General features: G+C 51.9%; 2 protein-coding genes across 7 annotated transcripts in view; both read right to left on the bottom strand.

Annotated features, from left to right (window-relative positions):
- The window catches only part of PNPLA7 (patatin like phospholipase domain containing 7), a 78,901-nt gene extending 76,232 nt beyond the window's left edge, over positions 1-2,669 (bottom strand). For 3 of the 6 annotated variants that reach the window (XM_043916186.1, XM_043916188.1, XM_043916190.1), the window contains exons 1-2: positions 1,820-2,668; positions 366-397 (exon numbers count right to left, since the gene is read on the bottom strand). In XM_043916186.1, the coding sequence (XP_043772121.1) occupies positions 366-397; positions 1,820-2,165 (378 nt within the window). In that variant the 5' untranslated portion in view covers positions 2,166-2,668. Of the gene's footprint in view, positions 1-365; positions 398-1,819 lie in introns of all 6 variants that reach the window. The other 3 variants (XM_043916185.1, XM_043916187.1, XM_043916189.1) reach the window with 2 other exon arrangements.
- Positions 2,670-3,856: 1,187 nt separating this feature from the next.
- On the bottom strand, positions 3,857-23,572 carry DPH7 (diphthamide biosynthesis 7; the record flags this gene model as incomplete). The annotated part of the gene is made up of 9 exons (XM_043916200.1): positions 3,857-4,359; positions 15,647-15,819; positions 16,016-16,081; positions 16,176-16,245; positions 19,957-20,129; positions 20,495-20,586; positions 21,883-21,970; positions 22,376-22,509; positions 23,174-23,572. Coding segments are annotated over 9 exons (1,626 nt in total), but the record flags the coding sequence as incomplete, so codon positions are not given.
- Positions 23,573-24,740: the final 1,168 nt, after the last annotated feature.

Raw genomic sequence — 24,740 nt, 5'->3', positions numbered from 1 at the left:
CAGACCTATTCATAGTCTCTAGTGGTTGGCAGCTCTGACTTTTCAGCTTTTCACTGCTGTTTTAATGCATCCAATTTTCTGGTTTAGGAATAAAAGCCTTTGTGATGTGGCTACAGATGTTCCACGGGAAAAAGGCCCTACCTCAAAGCAAGCAGGCTTCCTAAAGGGAAGCAGGAACTGACAAGTGTGACCTTGAGGAAGAGGAGGGAGGGGTTTAGTCCTGACAGGGGAAGAGAGGCCCGCACGCCACTCCCACAGGCAGCCGGCTTCAAGGAGATGCTGCAGGGCAGCTTTCTCCTTGTCCAGAAGCGGCCACACTGGGAATTTTCAGGCTGATTCCTCACTGGACTCCTCAGGTCCCGTACCTCTGGGCCAGTGTCCTCCTCTTGCTCCATGGCTAAAAAGTGAAACAAAAGAAGAAAAGACTGGTTCCAAGGAGGGCAGAGGTTGGACCACCTCAGGCTCACGTGCAAAGCAGTGCCTCCCAGCCCTTCCCTGTGTTCCTGTCCACGTTAAGTTACATGTCTACTGACAGGAAAACTCTGATGAAACACTGTGCTCTCCATGGAGAAAACGCTTTTCACAAGCAAAGGGAGCCACTTGCCTCTCTGTAAACAGCCCTGGTGTAGCTGCCCAAGGAACCGAGAACTGCAGCCAAGCCCCAGGCTCCTCTCCCAGTCAGTCAAAGACAAGTGTGGGCAGCTGGGCAAAGGCCTAGTGCAGCCGGGAGTTCCAGGACCATGGCGAGGAGGCTGAGGCTGGGTAAGGGTAGGGGTGTGTGGCCACCGCAGGCTGTGCGCCAGACCCTCCCTAGTGGGCTGGGCACAGGATTTCCCACCCAGTGTGGTGGAGCCCTGAAGGTGGGTGTGCTGGTCCGGGCTGTGGTGAACTTGAGGAGTAGCCCTGTGCACCTGACCTCTCTGCCACGAGAAGGAGCCATGTCCAGGGCCTTCACCTTGAGGCTCCCAGGTCTCTTAGAAGGGCCACAGCAAAGGAGGGTTTGTCTCTTCCAAAATCCCACCCAAATAAGTCAAGAAGCAGAAGGCAGGTGCAGAGTCACCTGCATTTCCTCACTGGTCCGTGCCCTGTGGGAAACTTTCTTCTCAGACGTCTTCTCAAGGACCAGGAGAGCCTTGACCCCAGCTCTACCGCCCAGCCCTGACCAGTCCCATCCCCTGATGCCCCACCAGGCTCAAGGGGGACAAAGCTCAAGCCCCCAGCACCTGCCACACGACGGAAGCGCCTTCAGCTGCTCCGCTTGCTCCACAGCATGGGGCCAGAGGAAAGGTGGTCAAGTCCAGGAGAACTGGGGGAGCCTGGGGCAGCGGGGCTGAGGGCATGGAGGTTAGGGAGGGCGTGGTTAAGGGGGCTTGGAGATTAGGGCTTGGGTTTGGACAGTAGGGGTTAAGGGGCCGTCCGGTTGAAGGCTCTCAGGTTGGGGGGGGGGGCGTTTGGTGTAGGGGGCACCCGGTTTAGGGGTGTCGGGCTGAGGAGCACCCAGGTTGGGGGCATCGGGTTTAGGGGTGTCGAGCTGTGGGGCGTCGGGGTTGGGGGGGCGTCGGGGTTGGGGGGCGTAGAGTTAAGCGGGGTCGAGATGACGGACGTCGGGTTGGAAGCAGTCGGGTTGGGGGCGCCGGCGGCCCTGGGGGGGCAGTGTCGTCCCGGCGCGGGCTGGGGGAGATGATGGCGGCCTCTCCTCACAGACTCAGACCCCTAACCTGGCCACTTCGCGGCGCTAGACGGCGACTCACCGGCACCGCGCGCTCCCGTCCCGCCTCCCCGAAGCCCCGCCCCCAACGTCCGCGCTCCCGAAATCCACCTCCCATCGTCCGGGCGCTGCCTCGAAGCCCCGCCCCCGACGGCCGCTCTCCTGACGTCCCGCCCGGACGCGGGATCTCCCCGCGCATTGGTCGGGTTACCGCCGGTCCCGCCCCCTCCCAGGGCCGGGGCTGCGTATTCGACACGGCGCAGCCAATCGGAGCCGCTCTTCCTGCGGCGCGGGGGCCGGTGGGACCGGAAGCTGCCGAAGGCGCCGGAAGCGCTGCGCGGTGGGGCTGGTATCCAAGGCGGCTGGAGCCGGCAGCGGCGTGGTGTCTGTGCGCAGACCTCGCCATGGGTCTCCTGAGCGGGGCGGCTCGCGCCCTGGTGCGGGGCGCCGACCGCATGAGCAAGTGGACCAGTAAGCGGGGCCCGCGCACCTTCTACAAGAGCCGCGGTGCCAAGGGCGTCGGCTTCCACGGTCGCGGCGGCAGGTTCGTGCTGGTCAAGGAAATGGTCCCGGAGCTGGTGGTGCCCGAGCTGGCCGGCTTCAAGCTCAAGCCCTACGTGAACTACCGCGCCCCGGAGGGCACAGACGTTCCCCTGACGGCCAAGCAGCTCTTTCTGGAGACGGCGGCGCCGGCTATCGAGAAGGACTTTAAGGCCGGGACTTTCGACCCCGAGCACCTGGAACAGTACGGCTTTGAGCCCACGCAGGAGGGCAAGCTCTTCCAGCTGTATCCCAAGAACTTCCCGCGCTAGGAGTGGTCGGCTGCTGCGCAGGGTGTGCCTGCGACCGAGGACTTGGACCTCCTCGCCCAGCCTAGTTCCGGGGTGGCGGGTGGAGAGGCGGTTCCCTCGTTTCGCTTCTATTAAAGACCTTGGCTACCGTATCGTGTGGTTTTGGGCATCTGGTCACTGTGTAAAGGAAGCACGCCACGTGTTACGTTAAAGCGTAGAGACTTAGGCGACGGTCTCAGGTTCCAGCCAAACCAGAACCCCTACCGAGAGGAAAGTAGACAAGAACACGTGGCTCAGCTTGCAGGAGGGAAATACTTCACAAGGCAGGTCCAGCCACGTGACAGCACTGGGTAATTCACCCTAGGGTTAGAGGTCACCCCAGGGGACAACCAATGAGCACATTTATGGGTCCCAAAGCAGTTTATTTTGGTGAAACTCCCCGCCTTGGGGCAAACCTAAAGATAAGGCCACACGGGAAGCTGCTGCCAAACTACTATTTACCTAAAAGTCTCTTCCCTCTTTATGTTCTGTTTCAGCGCATAATTTCTCAGATCCTAATTCTGTTTAATTGATCCTTAAGTGGAATATCCTAAAACTCTGGGGGAGGGTTCAACATTAATACAGTCTGACCTGTGCTGACAGTTGTATCAGGAAATAAAGGATAGAAGCTTGTGTTTTCTGATTCAGAACACCTACCTATATTAGTGGATGCTGAGGAGTTGACAAATGCCACAGTGGCCTGTAGTTCTACATCTTCCTCCAGAGAGGAGGAACTCATCTACGGGAGTCAGATCAGTCACAAGCCCAGTAGGTCTGGAGTTAAGCTGTGTCCAGGTTTAACTGAAGCCACAGTGAGGAAGCGTGACTAATCCACCATAGGACTTAACATATTTCAAGTTCATGGTATGCTAAAGCAATACACCCTTCTTTTTGGTTATTTGCACAGGAGGCTATACAAGCACTTCTGGTGCCATGATCTTTTTTAATGTTCATAGAAAACTACTGATATAACACAAAAACAAACTACTTTGGTATTATAAAGTAGCTTTAAAAATTTTAGTTAATGTAAGTAGTTGCTTATGTAAGTATGAAGAGCTGAAAGTCAAAGCACAGGACAAGTTTGAGAGCTGGGAACCAAGCCCCTCCTCCACCCCGCCCCCTGCTGCCACAGAGCCACCATTTTGAAGGGCACAGCAGATTAGGTTTATCTGAGAGGCCAACAGCTTTTCTATCTACTGAGAAAATTCCACAGATGCACTGAGCCCCACACAGAAAACTTCATGTAACCAAAATATCAGTGAGATAGTCTGGGGACACTTCATTCTCAAAAAAGATAAAGATGAAAAAAAAAAAAAGATAAAGATGTACTCTAGGTTTTATTTGTGGAAATTGTCTTTACCATGTCAAACCAAACAAGGTCTTCCCCAGCTCAGATGTTCTCCCACTTCCAGAGGTGAAGAACATGATTATAAAAGGAGCAAGTGGCCAGAAGGCTGATGTCAAAGTCTGCTGCCTCCAGATCCTGGTCGCAGTCACAGATCTTGATCCCTGAAGTAGGCAGCCGGACATCCTTCTTGTCCTCTGCAGATGGCTGCAGAGGAGCCTCTAGCTTGCTTCCGTCCTGGTGTGTGGTGCCACCCACTCCATCACTGTCAGCTAAACACTCTGAAGAGGGTGCTGGTGACGGATCTGCAACCTTCAGGGCAGGGTCCTGGTCTGCTGTTCTGGCTTCTGGGTCACTGCCAGGGAAGGACGGCTGGGTCTGTGGCAGACGGCAGAAGTAGAGCCAGGACCAGTCGATTCCATACACCAGCGAGTTGGGCAAGGGGCAGGACAGAGAGACTGCTTCCTGTGCTTGCCCTGGAGCGAGACGGGAGGACACAGGAAATTTAGCCAGAGTTAGTCGCATCACCCATCCCCGACAGACCCTGCCCACCTCAAGGAGAAACTTCCAAGAGCAACCACCGCGTGTCACGCAGAGGACTGCTGAGACACAGGCAGACGAGCAGAGGAGCGCAGACCATCCTGCAGTGAGGGCGCTGTGTGCCTGAGAGGAGGCATCCTGCACCGCGGAGCTCCCATCTAGGGCGCCTGAGGACTCGGGGAGCCAGACAGAGGGAATGGGGTGTATCCGAAATGAAGGGAACAAGCACGCGTGAAGCACACCACAAGGAAAGCTTGGTGTGTGTGAGGAATCACACAGGCGTGGACATGGCTGAGTTGTCATCTGGAACTGGCAACATGTCAGAAGCGTCCCGGCACACAGAGCTCCCTTAGAGAGTCTGGATTTGAACTGGGAAAGGAGTCATTCACTGCCTGAGCAGTTGTCCTTGTGGTGAGTTGCTATGGCAACTCCGAAGCTGAAGGGCAAGACGAAAATGGCAGACATCGTTCTGACATCTGCCGAGAAAGTGTGAAAAGTGACACGTGACCGGAAGAAATGATGAGAGGCCCTCTTGGTGGTCTGTGGTAAAGAACCTGTCTGCCAGTGCGGAAGAAACTGGTTCAGTCCCTGATCTGGGGGACCCCACATGCCGTGGAGCAACTAAGCCCGCGCGTTGCAACTACTGAGGCCGTAGAGCTGGTGCGCTGCAAAAAGAGAAGCCAGTACAGCGAGAAGCCCCTACACAGCAACTAGAGAGGAGCCCCTGTTCTCTGCAACTAGAGAAAAGCCTGCGCTGTAATGACGACCTAGCACAGCCACAAATAAATAAATAAAAAATTTTAAAAATAAAAATGACGCGGTGTCACCAAACCTGAGGTGCTCAAGGGTCCAGGTCAAGGCCGAAGCTGGCAAAAGCAGCCGCAGAAAACTTCTGGCCAGTGAGCTGGGGATTAAGAAACTTTTACCAGCTGAAGGCCCAGTGGCCGGCCATTCAGTCTTCAGTCACCTGGACACCACAGCCACGTCCCCAGTGTAGGTATCGATGCCACAGTGCTTAAAATCATGATCAGACTCTGAACCATGACCAGAATGAGAAGTGAAGAGGAGAGGCCAACGCTGGCCTCAGGAAACAGACCAAGGACACACCCAACGCACCAGAGATCCTCCTCCCCAAGTCAGGAAAGAAGCCTGATGCTGAGCTCTCCCAGAGAGCAGAGAGGCACCTGGCACCACCACAGAAGGAAGCTCCAAGGACACTGCCCTGCCCCTCAGTGTGACCATCTAGGGGCCTGGGAGGCAGGGTCGCTGGGATACTCTCACATCCAGCAACCACAGGCAGCGTCCACTCGTGGTCCAGGTGGACACAGCAAGCCTCCTGCCACACGGCAACGCCTCACAGCAACGCAGCACGCCTGATGCTTGGGGCACTGCAGCAAGAGCTGAACAAGCGCACTGGGCAGCAGGCAGGCAAAAAGTTCCATGAAGGAGAAAGAGTACAGTCAACACTGATCACAGCACAATGAAGCAAAATCAATAATGTGGTCAAAATACAAAAAAAGTGTTTCCACCTAGGAATTTTAAAACCTTCTACTAAACCACACTTGGATAAAAGGGGAAATACAAACTTGAATCACAGAATTTCTTCATAAAAATGAAAGCGGAAAAAAAAAAAAAATGAAAGCGGAAGCACCACGTATCAGAACCTAAAACTATGCTCAAATCAGAGAATAATTCAGACATAAAAATACTCACTACACAGCAAGTAATAAACATAAGTGAATTGTAGTCCCAACTCAAAATGCTACAGAAAGAACTAAGGAGGCAGGAGGAGAGAAATGGCAAAGGTAAAAGAAGTTGACGAGAAGGAGAAGAGCAACGACATGATGATAATGAAAAATCAAACCCCACTTCTTAAAAGAGATAAAGCATACACACTACTAACTAATCTAATTAAGGAAAGAGAAACATAAACATTTGTATATTTGTATAACTATACAAAGTAAAACAGGATAAAGAGGGAATAACTATTAGGAACTTTTGACCCCAGTAGAGACATAAAGCACAAACAAAGCAACGTTCACAGAAAAATATAAAGTTAACACAGAATCATCATTCAAAAATAAATCAGGCCCAGATAGTCTTGTAGGAGAATATTCACCACATCTTGAATATAAAGACAACCCAAATGACATATAAATTACTCAAGAGATGATAACATGAAAAAAATTTTTTCACATTTTTTGTTTTGATTTTCACATGAACCAAACATAATGCTGATAAATAGCACAAAAGAAAATTTGTGTCATCTTTGAACATTATTGAAAACCCCAAATAAAGTATGGACCAGAATGCAATACTACACTGAAAAAGATAACATATCTTCCAAAGAAGACACACAGATGGTCAAAAGGCACTTGCAAAGATGCTCAACACTGTTAATCATCAGAGAAATGCAAAGAAAAATCACTGCCAGGGTCCAGCCTCGGCAGGATCCATGGGGTACCCTCAGGGTGAACGGCGTCGGTGAGAGAGAGAGAGAAGACACTTGAGACCAGCCTTGATAGGGCCAAGTCTGCGAGGGGGAGAGAGAGAAAGAAAGAGAAAGAGAGAGAGAGAGAGAGTGACCAGACGGGGGGTGCTCAGAGTCTGGCAGAGTCTGGCAATCCTTTATTTTTTACCGTGGCTTTTATAACCTAAGTTAGTACATTTTTAAGGGGAAGATAGTTTAACATTACGTCAGACAGCAAGCAAATGTTAACCCAATAGCTACTTTTAGAATAATTTTTCTTGTGTTTTCTAATAGGGCTTCCTCACCCCCCAAAGGGCTCTATGTCTATTAGGGCCTTTATATGATTCTTTATGTTCTTTTATGATTAGGTTCTTTATGTTATTTTATGATTAGGGTATTATAAGCAATCATGCATATTAGTACCAAGGGCACAAACACATTTGCCAAACAAACTAAAATACCAGCAAAGGAGTTTAAATTAAAACACTCCTTTCACCCTGGATAATCTCATAAAATACCACCACCCGGGAAACTTATTGGTTAAAGTTCTAAATTGATTCTTATTTGGAAAGAGATCGGGGAAAGCCTTCTGCCTCTGTCACAGAAATTAGGGAGTAGTCTGTTGAAGCAAGCATCAGAAAGACAGATATCATCTTTAAGGTGAGCACCAGGGGCAGCTTTTCGGAATCCCTGAAAACCTGATCCACCTTGCCTGTCAGGCTGTCTCCTCGTGATCTTGTCATGGGTGGGATCTCGTGAGCTGGCCTTTTCAAAACCCCTGAAAACCTGATCCGCCTTGCCCGTCAGGTTTTCTCCCCTCATGACCTTGTCATGGGTGGGATCTCGTGTGCCGGCTCCCGGCAAATCACAATGAGATGTAACTTGACACCTGTCAAAATGGCCATCAGCCAAAAGACCACAAATACCAAATGTGAGGGAGACTGTGGAGAAGAGACCACCCTCCTGCACTGGCACAGACACTGAAAATGGTGTGGAGGCTCCTCAAAAACTGCACACAGACCTGCCAACCATATGATCTAGCAATTCCATTCCTAGGTACATATCCAAAGAAAGTGAGAGAGATTCAAGATACAGGCAGCCCAATGTTCCTATGTGTGTATGCCCAACTCTGAGACCCCATGGGCTGTAGCCCACCAGGCTCCTCTGTCCTGGAGTTTTCCAGGCAAGCATACTGGAGTGGGTGACCATTTCCTCCTCCAGGGGATCTTCCCGGACCAGGTATGGAACCTGCGTCACTTGTGTCTCCTGCATCAGTAGGCAGATCCTTTACTACTGCGCCACCTGGGAAGGCCTCCAATGTTCACACAGACAGAAGGCAGAGATTCGCTCAGTTGTGTCCAACTCTTTGCAACCCCACAGACTGTAGCCTGCCAGGCTCCTCTGTCCACAGAATTTTCCAGGCAAGAATACTGGAGTGGGTTGCCATTCCTTTCTTCGGGGGAATCTTCCCAACCCAGGGACTGAACCTGGATATCCCGCATTGCAGGCAGATTCCTTACCATCTGAGCCACCAGGGAAGCCATCTGATGTTCAGAGCAGCATCATTCACAGTCACAAAGAGTCAGACATGACTAAGCTGCTAAGCACAGCACAGAGCACTGGTGGTTACCAGTGAGGAGAGGGAAGGCAGGAGGGGCAACATAGAGATAACGGATTAAAAGATACAAACAATGTCTGTGCGCGCTCAGTCGCTCATTGTGTCCAACTCTCTGTGACCCCATGGACTGTAGCCCACTAGGCTCCTCTGTGCAGGGAAATTTTACAGGCAAGCATGTCGGAGTGGGTTGCCATTTCCTGCTCCAGGAGATCTTCCCGACCCAGGGATTGAACCCATGTCTTCTTTTGTCTTCTACACTGGCAGGCAGATTCTTTACCACTATGCCATCTGGGAAGCCAAGTTACAAACTAAACTCTCATATAGAACATAAATACGCTATGAGGATACACTGCACAGAGCCTCCCCTGGCAGTCCAGCAGTTAGGGCTCTGTGCTTCCACTGCGGGGGTGCAGGTTCACTCCCTGCAAGTTCCTGCAGGGCGTGTAACAAAACCCAGCCCAGAAAAGGGTATACTCAAAACATATATACTCAATATATACATGTGAAACACTGGGCTGGATGAAGAACAAGCTGGAATTAAGATTGCCAAGAGACATATCAATAACTTCAGATATGCAGATGACACTACCCTTACGGCAGAAAGCAAAGAGGAACTAAAGAGCCTCTTGATGAAAGTGAAAGAGGAGAATGAAAAAGCTGATTTAAACCTCAACACTCAAAAAGCTAAGATCATAGCATCTGGTCCCATCACTTCATGGCAAATAGACGGGGAAACAATGGAAACAGTGACAGACTTTATTTTCTTGGGCTCCAAAATCACTGCAGTTGGCAAATGCAGCCATGAAATTACAAGACACTTGCTCCTTGGAAGAAAAGCTATGGCAAACCTAGACAGCATATTAAAAACCAGAGACATTACTTTGCTGACAAAGGTCCGTCTAGTCAAAGCCATGGTTTTCCCAGTGGTCATGTGTGGATGTGAGAGCTGGACCATAAAGAAAGCTGAGCGCCAAAGAATTGATGCTTCTGAACTGTGGTGTTGGAAAAGACTCTTGAGAGTCCCTTGGACTGCAAGGAGATCCAACCAGTCAATCCTAAAGGTAATCAGTCCTGAATATTCACTGGAAGAACTGATGCTGAAGCTGAAACTCCAATACTTTGGCCACCTAATGGGAAGAACTGACTCACTGGAAAAGTCCCTGATGCTGGGCAAGACTGAAGGCAGGAGAAGGGGATGAGACGGGATGAGATGGTTGGATGGTGTCACCAACTCAATGGACATGAGTTTGAGTAAAGCTCCGGGAGTTGGTGATGGACAGGGAGGCCTGGCGTGCTGCAGTCCATGGGGTCGCAAAGAGCTGGACACGACTGAGCGACTGAACTGAACTGTGCAGCACAGGGAATGGAGCCAAAATTTTACAGTAACTGTGAACAGAGCGTAACCCTTAAAAATTGTGGGTCACCATGTTATACATCCGCAACATAATACTGTAAGTTATCTATACCTCAATAAAAGAAAAGTTTTTAAATTTAAAAAGAAAAAAACCTACTTTGACAACTAAAACAAAATGAAACCGTAACCAAGTGTGATTTATTCCAGGAATATATATTCCACATTAGGAAATCCATAAATAAAATTTACTATATAAATATATCCAAGGAGAAAAATAATACAGTTCAACAGATAGTATAAAAGCATTTGACAAAAAAAGTCAACAATTCCTGATTTTAAAGAATACTCAAGACAACAGAAGTTGATGAATACTAAGGACAGGGAGCTCAGACGTAAGGAGCCCACCTGTGATACAGGAGTGAAAGTGAAGTCGCTCAGTCGCGTCCAACTCTTTACGACCCTGCGAACTGATTATGGCCTACCAGGTTCCTCCGTCTAGGAGATGCTTTACCGTCTGAGCCACCAGGGAGGTCTGTGATACAGGAGATTCATGTTCAATCCCTGTGTTGGGAAGATCCCCTGGAGACGGAAATGGTTATCCACTCCAGTATTCTTGCCTGAAGAATCCCATGGACAGAGGAGCCTGGCAGACTACAGCCCATGGGGCTGCAAAGACTCAGACACGACTGAATGACTAACACTTACTTCTCTTTCAAGGACACACTTTAGTCCTTACATATCATCAAACTACATGGGAACTAGCAGGGCCCCTCTTCAAGGTCAGGAATAAGGCAAGATGTCCTCCACTCTTTTTTAAAATTGTACTGGAGACACCAGTAAATGAAGTTAAATGAGAAAATAACTAAAGGCATTCAATTTGGAAAATAAAGAATAAAACTCATCTTTTGCAGATGACACAATATTTACTTGCAAAACCCAAGGAATCAATAACAAAACTAATGGAAACACAAGTTTATAACTGGCAAAATATGAAACTACCAACAAAAAACCCAACAACTTTCAAATAGACAATTTAGTTAGAAGATACAATGAAGAGAATGCCCACCTACAAGAGCAACAAAAACATTAGATTACTGAGGAATATACTTAACAAGAAATGTACAATGTATGCACACAGAAGAAAAGCTAGTTCTTGTGGACTGGTTCAAAATTGGGAAAGGAGTACATCAAGGCTATATATCGTCACCCTGCTTATTTAACTTACATGAAGAGTACATCATGCGAAATGCTGGACTGCATGAATCACAAGCTGGAATCAAGATTGCTGAGGGATATATCAACAATCCCAGGTATGCACATGACACCACCATAAAGGCAGAAAGTGAAGAGGAACTAAAGAGCCTCTAGATGAAGGTGAAAGAGTTGAGTGAAAAAGCTGGTTTAAAACTCAACATTCAAAAAACTAAGATCATGACATCTGGTGCCATCACTTCATGGCAAATAGATGGGCAAACAATGGAAACAGTGAGAAATTTTATTTTCTTGGGCTCCAAAATCACTGCTGATGGTGACTGTAGCCATGAAATTAAAAGACACTTGCTCCTTGGAAGAAAAGCTATGACCAACCTAGACAGTGTATTAAAAGGAAGAAATATCACTTTGCCAACCAAGGTCCACATAGTCAAAGCTATGGTTTTTCCAGTAGTCATGTATGGACATGAAAGCTGGATCGTGAAGAAGGCTGAGCATCAAAAAATTGATGCTTTTGAATTATGGTGCTGAAGAGACTTTTGAGAGTCCCCTGGACTGAAAGGAGATCAAACCAGTCAATCCTAAAAGAAATCAACCCTAAATGTTCATTGGAAGGACTGCTGCTGAAGCTGAAGCTCCCATACTTTGCCCACCTGATGCCAAGAGCTGACTCACTGGAAAAGACCCTGATGCTGGGAAAGATTGAGGGCAGGAGGGGAAGGGGACGACAGAGGATGAGATGGTTGGATGGCATCACCGACTCAGTGGACACGAGTTTGAGCAAACTCCGGGAGAGTGTGATGGACAGGGAGGCCTGGCGTGCTGCAGTCCATGGGACCACAGAGAATCAGACACGACTTAGTAAATGAACAACTACAAAAAGATACAGGAACAGATCTGAACAAATGGAAAGGTATCCCTTTTCTTGAATAAGATCCCAGATGATAAATAAGTCAGTTGGAAAGTTAATTTGTATCTAACGCAATCCCTATAAAAAACTAATAGGCATTTTTTTCTGGGACAAGCTAAGTTGACACTCAAGTTCAAACATAAGAATAGTCAGGAAGTCCTTGAAAAAGACCTAGAGAAGGCAGTAAGCCCACTCTAACAAACACACTAAATGTTTCCATGGTTAAAGAGCAGGTGTGAACACATCAAGACAGCCAGAGGGGGCAGAAGAGAAGACAAGAAATGCAGGGTCCACACAAGTGCCAGAAGTGCCTGGGCACAAGAGCTGGTGTCTTGAGTCCCCGGGGGTAGGGGTGGGGGAGGATGGGCTTCCAGGAACAGTGTCGGGACAGTTCCACATACCACACAGGAGGACTCGGATCAAAATTCTGATCGTGAAAAGATGATTTCCAACAAGTATGAGAAAACACTGATGAATTCCTTTAGAATTCATCTAGCTGTGTTTAACTAAGATTCAAAAATCTAGATTCAATGAAAAAAACCTATAAATTTGATTACACTTAAAAAAAAAACAACCCAACTTTTGTATGGGAGGAAAAACACTATAGGCAAAATCAGGGTAAGAAAACAGAAAAATTATTTCCAACAGAAACCAAAAATTAAGGGCTAATGCCACTAATACAATGGGCTAGTACACAGGAACTCTTTAAACCAAGGGAGAAAAAGACCAGGATTCAGAGAGAAAAACAAGCAAAAGACAATTCAGAAAAACAGGAATATAAAACCAGCCCTTCCGCAAGTGAAAATATATTCAGTTTCACTCCTACTTAGGGACATGCAAATTCCAACTACTGTGAGATATCATTTTCACACCCATCAGACTCAAAATTCCAAAGCTGGTGACACATTCTGCTGGCAAGGCTGTGGGAAAGCAGGGTTCTCATCCATGGCTGGTGAGATGATGAAATCTGACAGATAACAGTCTGTGGACCCTGCAATCCCACATGTAGGCAGTAACCCTGAAGATACACCTCCAACAAGCAGAAACACATATGCAAAACAACATATATGAAGCATTATTTGTGATTATAAGATATTAGAAATAACCCAAATACTCATATAGAAAATTGGAAGAAAAAACTACAGTATACCCACTCAATGGAGTGCTATACAACTTAAAAAAAAAAGCAAAACTCTATGAACCAATAAGGAGTGATTTCCATGATGTGCTTTAAAAATGAAGTAAACAAAACATGAATTTATACAGAATATCTTTTGTGTACCAAAGGAGAAGTATGGATATATAAATATACAGGCTACTTTTTGCAAAAAGACACAGAATTGTAACAAAAACCTAATGAATAGGTTACCTACAAGAGGTAAGTGGGAGCAATGCAAGAGAAGGACGGATATCTCTGTTGTTCAGTTGCTCAGTGGTGTCTGACTCTGCAACCCCGCGGACTGCGGCACCCCAGGCTTTCCTGCCCTTCACTACCTCCCGGAGTCTGAGCATGCCTTTTAACACATCTTCTTTTTCTTTTTTTGGCTGCACCGTGGCACACAGGACCTTTGCTCCCCCATCAGGGATTGAACCTACGCCTCCTGCAGTGGAAGCACGGAGTCTTAAGCACCGGACCGCCAGGGAAGTTCCTAATGTAATTTTCATTTCTAGAACATTGTTAATGATTTTATACATTCAAAAGAAAAAGGAAATCGGTGAGGATGAATAAAAACATCCTTTAAAAAAAAAAACAAACCTAACTGTATTTCAAATATAATTGCCAGACAGAAGGGAAAAACAACTCCAATCCAAGTAAACTCTGACCGCGGCGCACTGACCAAATCAAACTAACGGCACAAACAGAGCGGCAAGAGCGTCTGGGCCCACTGAACTGTTTGCCTGGGGTGTGGCACCAGCAGCACTCCACAGGCTCGGGCTGTGAGTAAAGGCTTGCTGGGAGCCAGGGAGACACAGAACGGGAGCAGCAGGGAGAAACCTGTGGTGCTGGAATGAGTCAGCGGGTCAGCATGAACTCATGTTCTGCCACACACGTGTGTACACACAGAAATCCACATACACAGATACACAAGCATGAGCACACATGTATGTACAAGCGTGTACACACACGTACGTGCAGATATGCAGACACGCATACACATACATGTACATACACTCACCACTAAGAGGAGCCAGGACTTCCCGGAAAAACAGCTTGTCCAGGGTGTGGGAGGGAGAGCCCAAAATGAGCCCAGAGCAACCAGAAAGGGAGTTGTCACCTTAACCACATGACCAAAACCAACATCAGCGACAAAGGGACAAAGTGGCATCTCGCGGCTGCTGGCCCCCTCACCGGAGGGCAGAGCGTCACCTCCGGGAGGCCCGACACCAGCGCACAACCTACAGGACATACGCTGCAGACACAGCCACGGGCAGACGGGCAGCAGACAGCACCCGTGAGGGAGCGTGCGTGCCTCTCCTAGGGTCAGACGACGGAGGCTTTAAAACAAACGTGACTAGAGATAAACAGGGACATCCTGTAATGAGAAGGGTCAACACATCAGGAAGACACACGACCACGAGCATGCATATACACACCTGACCAGCCCCCAGGTCTCTGAGACAAAACCTGACAGAAGTGAGGGAGGAAACAGACACAAATCAGCAACGATAGTTGAAGCAACTATAGTCCAATTAAAACAAGAACAGCACTCGAGACACTGACTCCCCACTTTCAGAAATGAACGACCAGATAAATCATCAAGAACAGACGGTGAGCCCTCCCCTGACGGGAACAGAGCACGCAGGCCTCCCCGGGCGGACCACAACCAGGCCACAATGAGTCCCAGTAACCTAACCCTAAAACTCGAATCAGTAACAGAAATTCAGGATGTTCTCAAAAATGTGGAAATTAAACAGCACACTGCAAGATAACCAATGAGTCAAAGAAGAAATGACAAAGAAATTGGAAAATACTTCTTGAGATGAATGAAAATAAAAATACAACATACCAAACTCATGGGACACAGGGCAAGCAGTGTTCAGAAGGCAACCTGTCACTGTAAAGCCTACACTACGAGAGAAGAGAGGGCAGAGGACCGCCGGGGCGTCCACAGGCCAGAGGGCAGCGACCCGGCAGGAGCAGAGCCGAGGGCTCAGACGAGCAAGCCTACAGGCAGCCACCACGGGCCGGAGACGGTGGGGAACCCGTGGGGGTGTGGCGGCCGCCTGCTCCTACCAAGGAGGGGACAGGACCCCAGTGTCGGCCGGGATTGAGGAGCAGGAGCAGGGTGGGGGTTCAAGAAAAGAAAATGTGAGGGACCCCTGGTGAGAGGAAGGCCAGGTCCTCCTGACAGTTGGGGCCCTGCTGGGTTCTGCCCAGAGCAGGAGGAAGAACCGGGGCAGCAGCTGAAGCATGTCTGGAACGCAGGCCGCTGAGCCAGAACTGTCCGCAGTGGTGACCACCCCGCAGGCCCCTGTGGGGCTGGGGGTCGCTGGGTGCAGAGGCACACAGATAACGGAGACGGGCAGGTGAGGACCGCGGTTACAGAGCAGCGGCTGAAGCTGAGGCTCTGGAGTCACCCTGATGGCAAGGCCGGGTAACCCGGGATGTGTCGGGACAGAGGAGGAGCCTGATGGGCAGGGGTGGGGAAACCGCTCACCTGCTGCCGTCTGGTAGTTGATGATCGTAAAGCCGCCGTGCATGCAGGCCGCTAGGAGCAGGTCGCGGTGGAACGGGTGCCACTTGAGCCTCCACACCCCGCCCTGCACGGGCACGTCAGCCAGTGGCCGCCACAGACTCCGCGTGTCCCAGAGGAGAACATGCTCGTCGTAGCTGCAACCCACGAATCTCAAGCAGTGTGCGGGAAAGCGGGGCTCCGGGGGCAGGGTACCTCCCAGGAGACCTGGACCCGCCCCTCCAGGACGCAATCCCTCCCTGAGCCCCCGACACCCACACTCTGGTTCAAAGAGCAGCCTGGTCTGATGTCACAGCGGCCGCAGGCGGAAGCGGCGCCACAGCCGGGACTCACCTTCCCGTGGCCAACACGTTCTCACGGTGGGGGCTGCTCTGGATGCTGCACACGCCCATGGAGTGTCTGCGGGGGCGGGGGGCTGAGCAGGTGCCCCGCAGCTCCCCAACAGAAGCTGGGGGCGGGGCGGCGAGGGAGGGCTGACCCCATGAGGACTCACCTGCGGCTGCTGAAGGCGGCTGTGCCGGGCGTCCTGGTGTCCCAGCCCTTCAGGAGGCCATCGTCCCCACCTGCAGGGAAACAGAGCCCGTCCCCCCTGGTCAGGAGGCACGCTGCGGATGCGCAGCGGCCATTTCTCGGGTGCAGTCACGCCCGTGAGGACATTCCCACACGGGCAGGCTGCCACAGGCAGGCAAGCCCCAGAGGCAGCCACCTGTGTGCCATCGTGTCTTCACACGCTGCAGAGAAGAAGGGAGAAACGGGGGCCACACCTGCAAGAGAAGGGCAGAGAGAGTCCCAGGTCCAGAGCGACCAGCCACACGGACTCAACCCTTCCGACTCCTGCCACCCGGAGCCAGCGTGGCTGCATCCAAGCGCTTTAGAACAGACGTGTCTGCAGGAGGCTCCGCAGACACCTGCAACTGGCGACACATTTCCGTGTGTTTTAAAGAGAAAGGTCCCTTGTAGCCTCGCAGTGAAGGGCTTCTTTTGGGGAAACCGAAGGGACAGGAACAAGAGGGAGCTGGTGCCCAGATGCACAGCCAGTCTCTGAAGAAAAGCGATGCCAAGAGACGGGCGTGGCATCCTGAAGGAAGACGGGCAGGGGGGACAGACAGGAGCAAGCCAATCACACGGCTGACCGCACCAAACGCACCCCCCGCCCACCCACCAGCACATCCCGGGCGCACCACAGACGAGGACGGGGTGAGCGTGACCTGTGTCCTTGGACCAGCAGAAGCCACCATCCCAGCACTGAGCTGCGGGTGAGCCATCCCGTGGCAAATCCGTAAAGAGAACTGCTGTGGTTTCTTTGCACACCGGGCTCCCTTCTCTCACACTCCACGGGCTCCACCAGGAGCTCCTACTGATCTTCCTTCGTGCAGCAGTTTCCCACCCTTCCTCCTCTCCACCGCCCCCACCTCATTCCTCCCCTGTGTACAGCAGGTCTCTAGCCCACACCCTCACCCCCCTGCAGTCTACACTCAACACAACAGCTAAGGTTGTTGTTCAGTCACTAAGTCGTGTCCGGCTCTCTGTGACCCCATGGACTGCAGCATGCCAGGCTCCTCTGTCCTCCACTATCCCCTGGAGTTTGCTCACATTTACACCCAGAGTCCGTGATGCTGTGTAACCATCTCATCATCTGCCGCCCCCTCCTCCTTCTGCTTTCAGTCTCTCCCAGCATCAGGGTCTTTTCCAGTAAGTTTTTTGCATCAGGTGGCCAAAGTACTGGAGTTTCAACTTCAACATCAGTCCTTCCAATGAATATTCAGGACTGATTTCCTTTAGGATGGACTGGTTGGATCTCCTTGCAGTCCAAGGGACTCTCAAGGGTCTTCTCCAACACCACAGTTCAAAAGCACCAAATTTTTGGTGCTCAGCCTTCTTCATGGTCCAACTCTCACATCCATATATGACTACTGGAAAAACCATAGCTTTGACTATACGGACCTTTGTTGGCAAAGTGACATCTCTGCTTTTCAATACGCTGTCTAGGTTTGCCCTAGCTTTCCTTCCAAGGAGCAGGTGTCTTAATTTCACAGCTGCAGCCACCGTCCTCAGTGATTTTGAAGCCCAAGAAAATAAAGTCTGCCACTGCTTCCACTTTTCGCCCCCATCTATTTGCCAGGAAGTGATGGGCCCAGATGCCAAGATCTTTGCTTTTTGAATGCTGAGTTTTAAGCCAGTTTTTTCACTCTTATCTTTCACCTTCACCAACAGCCTCTTTAGTTCCTCTTCATTTTCTTTCATTAGAATGATAAGGATCCTCTTAAATTTTAAAATGTAAATCAAAAAACATTCCTCTGTCCAACACCCCCGCAATGGCTCCATTCCACTCTGAGCAAATGCCGGCATGTTCCCGGGGGCCTCAGCCCAGCACCCTGTCTCTGTGACCCTACGCCTCCTGTTGCACACTCACTGCTCAAGACACACAAGGCTCCACACCAGGACAGTCTGTGCCGCCCATGGCACCCAGTGCCCTTGCCTGTCCGACCTTCCTCTTCCCAAAGTGCGTTCACCACCAAGTGTACTATACGTGGCCTTCCTTGTCTGTCTCCACCAAGCGCTGGAAGCTCAGTGAAAGCAGGGACTTTGTCTTCCTAACAGACATCTCCCAAGCCCCTGGGACAGTGCTCGGCATGTGGTAGGTGCTCAACAGACGCTAGCTGGATGAATGAATTGATCCTGAATTGTTAAAACATTCTCTCACTCCACTGTGGCTTGAATTAGCTAAGCCTCAAAGCAGAAGAATTAATTCATGAACGAGAGCTCAAAAAATCAAGTCTTTATTGTTCTGTGTCTGTTCAAGGGTGCAACAGCAAAAACTCCAGAAAAGATCCCCTTTCGGGGAAAATAAGCATTAAACACAAAATCTTAAGTGGTCTGAGGACATCCCTGACCGTCCAGTGGTTAAGAATCCGACTTGCAATGCAGGGGATGCAGGTCCAATCCCTGGTCAGGGAATTAAGATCTCATGTGCCTTGTGATGTGACAAACAATTAATACGATGAGGACAGGGTGCCATGAGACCAATGGCGAGGGACTGAACCTGTACAGTGTTTTTAAAGACAAGATTTTAGGCTGGGCCCTGCCAGAAAAGTAGAATTAACCTTTGAAAAATTAAACTAGGATTAAAGAAAACACAGAATAGTTGAGGAAAAGAAGACTGAGAGCAAGAGCAAGGAAGAAGCACTCAAAATAGGGCCAGCCAGGTAGGCACAAACCCAGTCACGTAAGCCCCAAGGCCCCGCTGGGTACCCTGGGTGGGAGCTGCAGACGGCTCAGGACCGAGCGAGGGAGAAGCCCGCGCTCAAACACCTGCTCGACCCTTGAACGGGAGGCTGGGCTAAAACGCAGGCAACTGCCCAGGGCTCTGCCATGACCGCAGGATGGGACCGTGGTCCTGACAAGTGGAAAGAGAGGAAGAAAGATACAGCCAATTCTGAGAAACGCTCAGAAGACAAAACCAAGAGACAGGCTCTCAGGAGGGGCAAGTGGATGGAGACATCTGATTTGGGTGCCCAGACCGTGTCCCGGGGCCAACGCGGCAGGGCCACACGGGAGCAAGGCATGGCCGGAGCCCCGCGGAGGGAAGTGCTGGCAAGCACCCCAGCGTGAGCGCGGGGAGCTGGCAAGACAGCTGTGTTAGCCAGATCTCAGAAGAAAGGTCTGGTCCCACCAGCGAAGCACAGTGTCTGTGGAGGAGACATGATAACCGAGTCGGGAGAGCCAGAAGAGGCCGCCGGCGGGACCGTGAGCATGATCGCGGGCGCGCTGGTGTGGGACCGGCCCGCAGGGCAGAGGGCGCGCTGGTGCGGGAACAAGCCTGTAGAGCAGAGGGCGCCTGGCCGCACGGAGAACCGGGGCCCGGACCGCACAGCCTCGATGCCCGAGAGGGATGCGAGGGGACGACCAGGCAGGCCCGTGGACCTGCCCCCTGGGCTGGGCAGCACGCTGTCCCTCTGCACGAGGCTCCGGGGCCGCCCCGCTCGTGGTGAGCGCGGCATGCCACCACCACCCAGACAGGAGAGGAGGCCTCGGCTGCTCTCAGCCTCTGTGGATTCCGCAGCCCTCCACCGTCTTCCCTCAGAGCCCCGTGCCCTCCGCGGCCACCAGGGTGGAAGGGGCTCCCGGTGCCCAAGTCACCACCCTGTCCACACACGCCACCGCTCTCCACAAACGGCCGGAGGAATCACCCCCTTGGCCTGTGTGTCCTCTGCTTCCTCCCGCCCCTGATCCTCAGCAAGTCTTCAAGGGGGCGCTCAGCGGAGGATACCAACCTGAGTACACGACTTCCGTCTGCCAGTAATTGAAAGCAGCAACCCAGGCCTCAAACCGATGGGCCTGCCACGTGACCACAGCCTGCAGTCCGGGCCCCGCCTCGCTGATCTTCAGGAGGTGGAGCTGCCCTTTGGAGTCGCTGCTAATGATTTTCAAGGGCTGGTCACTGGCCCTGGACACAGGGAACCAACGGAGAATCTGGCTGAAATTGATTCACTGCCCCAAACTTCTCACCTCTTGTGGTTCCCAAGCAGGGACACTTTATGCCCCCAAGACACAGCAGAGAGAGGCTCTCCAGGCGCTGGTATGTGAACAAGCCTCCTAAGAGGTTTGCCTGGGCAGAAACTGAAGCTGCCATGAGCTTGTCAACTAGGGTCGCCTTCCCCCGGTGAAAATACGTCCCCTATTTCTTTCACGATAAAGACTGGCAGTGACACTCCCAGGCATGAGAGTCATAGTCACGGCCAGCAAGGTGGCTTTCCTTCTCTCTCTCACACGAAATAGCCAAGACCTAGGCCCACCACCACTGGCCCTCACCTTCCGGCTTTCCCAGTGGACCAGTCCAAGGACAAGGCCAGACACTGCTTTTCCAGGGCCAAGCGGGAGCAGGGCTGTAGTGTCCAAGTGTCCTGCTAGAGAGAAGGAAGCCGTCACAGGGGAACGAGCGGCCCCAGCCCCCCAAGGAGACCACTGTCTATTGCAGCAGACATGCGTCCTCAGGCGCCCCTGCAGAGCACAGCCCGAGGACACTGCAAAACCAGCTCCTGACCTGCCCACACACGAGACCTCAGGGGAAGCGGGTCTCTCTGCTGCCCAAGCCCTCCTGGAGACTAGCGCAGCGCCTATGCAGCCTCTTGGAAGCACTGCTGCTGTGTTCCCATCGCCTAGGGCCTCCAGGGACAAGACAAAGGGAACTTTCCTCTGACTCGCTTCCACAGGACACAGCCAGCCATGGAAACGCCGTTTCTCTGGGCTTGACTCTATCTGCAGGGTCCCAGCAGCTGTGATCTCTCCTGGGTTTTCCTACTCCTGCCTCCAACTCTGGTTCTGAGCCCAGTCCTCCTCAGGTATTCCTGCCATCTCTCCTGAGACAGGGCTGCTGCTCTCGGCAGGTCGGAAGCAAGGCCGTCCTCACCAGCACTCAGCGCCGTGGACCCGAGGCCAGCTGGACCTGCTCCAAAGCCCACTAGCAGCACCTGCATCAGCGCCTCCCCCTCCACTCCCCTCGCCCGCTGAGTCAGGATGTGGTCAGGGCTACTTCTTCCACCTGTTCCCGTCCCCCAGCATGTGGGCACTTTACAAATGTGTGCCATGGGATTGCTGTCAGAGGCCTGGGGTACGTCACAGAAGAATCACCACTAAGTCGCTCAGCCGTGTCCAACTCTCCGTGACTCCATGGAGTACAGTCTGCCAGGTTCCTGTCCATGGGATTGTCCAGGCAAGAAAATTGAAGTGGGTTGCCATGCCCTCCTCCAGGGGATCTTCCTGACCCAAGGATCGAACCCACGTCTCCTGAATTGCAGGCGGATTCCTTACCCACTGAATCGTGTTTGGGGAAGCCCAGAGGAATCCTATGCTGTCCTAATTATCAGTGATAAACACTTCAACCCAGAAAACACTGCTCTTCCCAGCCCCAGCACCGTCAGCCCAGGAATGCTGGCCCAGGCTTTCCTCACATGGTGTTCAGGTCCCGTCAGGTTAAAGGACCTGCCTGTCGCTTCAGCTCCTCTGCTAGTGACACATAACGTGTCTTCCTCTTGCAGTTAGATGTAGAACCCATAAACTTAAAAAAGACTGTGTGCTACCTTAGAACGTTTCATGATAAAGTTCACCACTGAACAGACCATCCTAGAAAAATGTTCGTCTCAGCACAGCCTTCCTCCATGTTCTTTGCACCCCTCACTAAGCCTGGCCCAGTCACTGACCTCAGATGGCACCAAGCGGAGGAGCTCTATGGACCCAGAAGCATCTGCCACGCCCAAGAGGGGATGACCGGCTACTGGAACGTGACACCTAGGAGAGAATGCACGTGCCAGTCAGAACACAGGATGTGCCCAGAGTACAGAAGAACAACAGGCACCCCCGTGACTCACTGTTATAGATTTCAGCTCCAAAACCAGTTTGGAGCCTACAGTTCTGTTCCTACAAGACCCTCCAGTTTATGAAGCAGAAAACCAGCACTGCTTCCCAGGCAGACCGACGGTACCTGTATGGCTTGGAAACTGAAAAAGGAAATGAGCCCCAAGTTTACAGCTGCCTTCACAGGCGGGAAAGACAGGACAGGAAAGAAATGAACCCCAACTTCATTCAGATGCCTCCTTGTCTTGTTGAATGCTGCCAGGCATCAGGCTCCTCTGGCTAAACAATCAGGTTTTCATGACAAATTCCAACCAAGGGGGAATGTTACCAAACATGTACCATTTCATGTCCAGGATCGCAGAAGTATCTCTTCTTTGGACTTCAACCAGGGGGCAAGGAGAGCTGTCCTCATTGCAACTATACAGGTAGAGACGACCCAAACGAATTGGAGGCTCGTCAACATCCAGTTCACTCTACAGAAAAAAAGCAGATGTGTTCTCTGAATACCTTAACAGACACTGAGGAACCCAAAGGATGGGAAAAGGGACAGGGAAAGAAGAGGTGTGCCAAGACTCGGGAACTCTCATTTTCTGAGCTGGAGAAATGTCTTTTCTCTTGTATGTGATTAATGAGTAGGTGGATTAGGATAGAATGCTTCTTCTAAACGGGCCAACAGAAAGGAGCTGTGGTTAGGATTCCCATGGGACAGTTTGCCTGCCTAGGATGGTCCCAGTGCCAGCTTTCACTCTTAAAAGTGCTTAGGTTTGGATCCACATAAGTGGATGCTTTCAAGGCATTAGGTAGAGCTCCTATGACATCCCTTTTTCTCTTTGCTCTAGACTTCACCCATAACCCGGGCCACGCCGGCAAACAGACGACTTTCCGCTTTCAGGACGCCGTTCCTACCCTACATTCCGGCCACAGGCCAAGGTCGCGTCCACCCCATGTGGCTCCACACGCGATGTCTCCATTCCAGCCTCACCGCTGCAGACCAGAGAGGTCTTGACGCTAGCGGTCGGCTCTGCCTCTTAGGAGCCTCTCCTCGCCCTTCTCGAGAGGAGCTCAAGTCTGGGATTCTAGCCGCTTGGGAACGGCCACCTGGGGTCGCAGACCGCCCGAGGCCCAAGGCCAGCGCACCTGGCTCTCCCGGTCGGCGGGCCGGTCCCCCGGCTTCCACAGCTGGTAGGTGCCGCACGCCAGCAAGTGCCTGCAGCCCGGCAGCGGGCACCACTCCACCGAGTCCACGGTGTGCTCCGTGTCCACCGCCTGCAACAGCTGGACGCGGCCATCTGCCCCCGCGCACCCGGAGGACGCGGCGACGGCCGTGGTGGCGGGCAGCGCGCGGCAGAGGCGGAGTAAGGTATCCACGTTGACAGCGCGGAGCGCGGGCGCTCTGTGACTGGGCCTGCCCAGCCGGGTGGACGGCGCTGCTTCCACTTCCGCCGTCGACGCCAGGCCTCTTCCGGGGAGGGACTTCTTGCCCCACGGACGCCCCCGCGGGGCTGCGCTCCCGCGCCCCCTGCTGGCCGGCGGACCTCAACCCGCCCCGCGTGCCCCGTGCGGCGGCAAGGCCGGCCTGGGACCGGGCACCTGAGCGTCTGGCACGGAGTCACCTGAGGGCTGGACTCTGAAAGGGGAGCAGAGCAAAGCAGGGCATGGAGGTGGCTATGCCACGGGCCTGAGCCTTCGGGGAGCAGAGTCCAGGGTCTGACCCAAAGGGCCTGGGCACGGGCTGCCCTCCTCTCCCTGGTCATGTCCACCGCAGGGAGCTAGCTGCCTGAGGGCAGTTAAGTGCAGCGCATCTTAACGGCAGGCAGTTAAGTGGACGCAGAAGTCCTGCCAGGACAGCAGAGAAAGGAGACAGGGTGGGCCCCAAGGCCCCAGGCCCCAACAGTGAGCAGGAAGGTAAACAGAGGACACGGAGAAGAGACAGTGTCTGAGCTCTTGGGGCAGGTGGGGGTCTGTGCCCATTAGATATAGGATATAGAGGAGGGGGACCCAGCACACTCACTCTCTGACTTGGAAGACTGAGTATTGTGCTGGCACCATTCAACAAAGCCAGTGAACTCTACAGAACAAGTCTGGGGAAGGCACATGTCAGACATTGTTATGAACTGAATGCTGTTACTGTTCAGTGGCTAAGTTGTGTCTCTGAGACCCCAGACCACAGCCCACCAGGATTCCCTGTCCTTCACTATCTCCCAGACTGAACTGTGTCCTCCCTCAAAGATATGCTGAAGTCTTATCTGCAACATCACAGAATGTGACCTTCGGAAACAGGGTCTTCACAGAAGCCATCCAGTTAAGATAAGGTCATTAGTGTACCCCTAATCCAGTATCACTGGCATCCTTGAGAGATGTGCTCTATTACAGACACCCACAGGAGAAGCCTGGGAGGTATGTAGCCTCTACAAGGTAAGGACTGCCTGAGGCCACTGGAAGCTGCGAGAGCCTGGAGCCTTCAGAGGGAGTACCGACCGCCCTGCCCAAACCTTGACCTGAGAGACTGGTGTGCAGGACCTAGACCCTACATTGTTTTAAGTCACCCAGCTTGTGTTCCTTTGTCACAGCAGCTGCAGGAAATGGGACAAGACTGAGATCCACATGGAGACCTGGGTGGTTAGCCTGTGGTTTCTGAGGTGGTTTCTATGGCTAGAAAAAGTCAGCTGTTCAGATGGCAGCTGAAGCAGAGTAGAAAGGTTGG

The sequence above is a fragment of the Cervus elaphus genome, chromosome 11 (assembly GCF_910594005.1).
Source record: "Cervus elaphus chromosome 11, mCerEla1.1, whole genome shotgun sequence".
NCBI lineage: Eukaryota > Metazoa > Chordata > Mammalia > Artiodactyla > Cervidae > Cervus > Cervus elaphus.
Note: the sequence above shows the minus strand (reverse complement) of the source record. Positions and strands in the feature narration are given on the sequence as shown.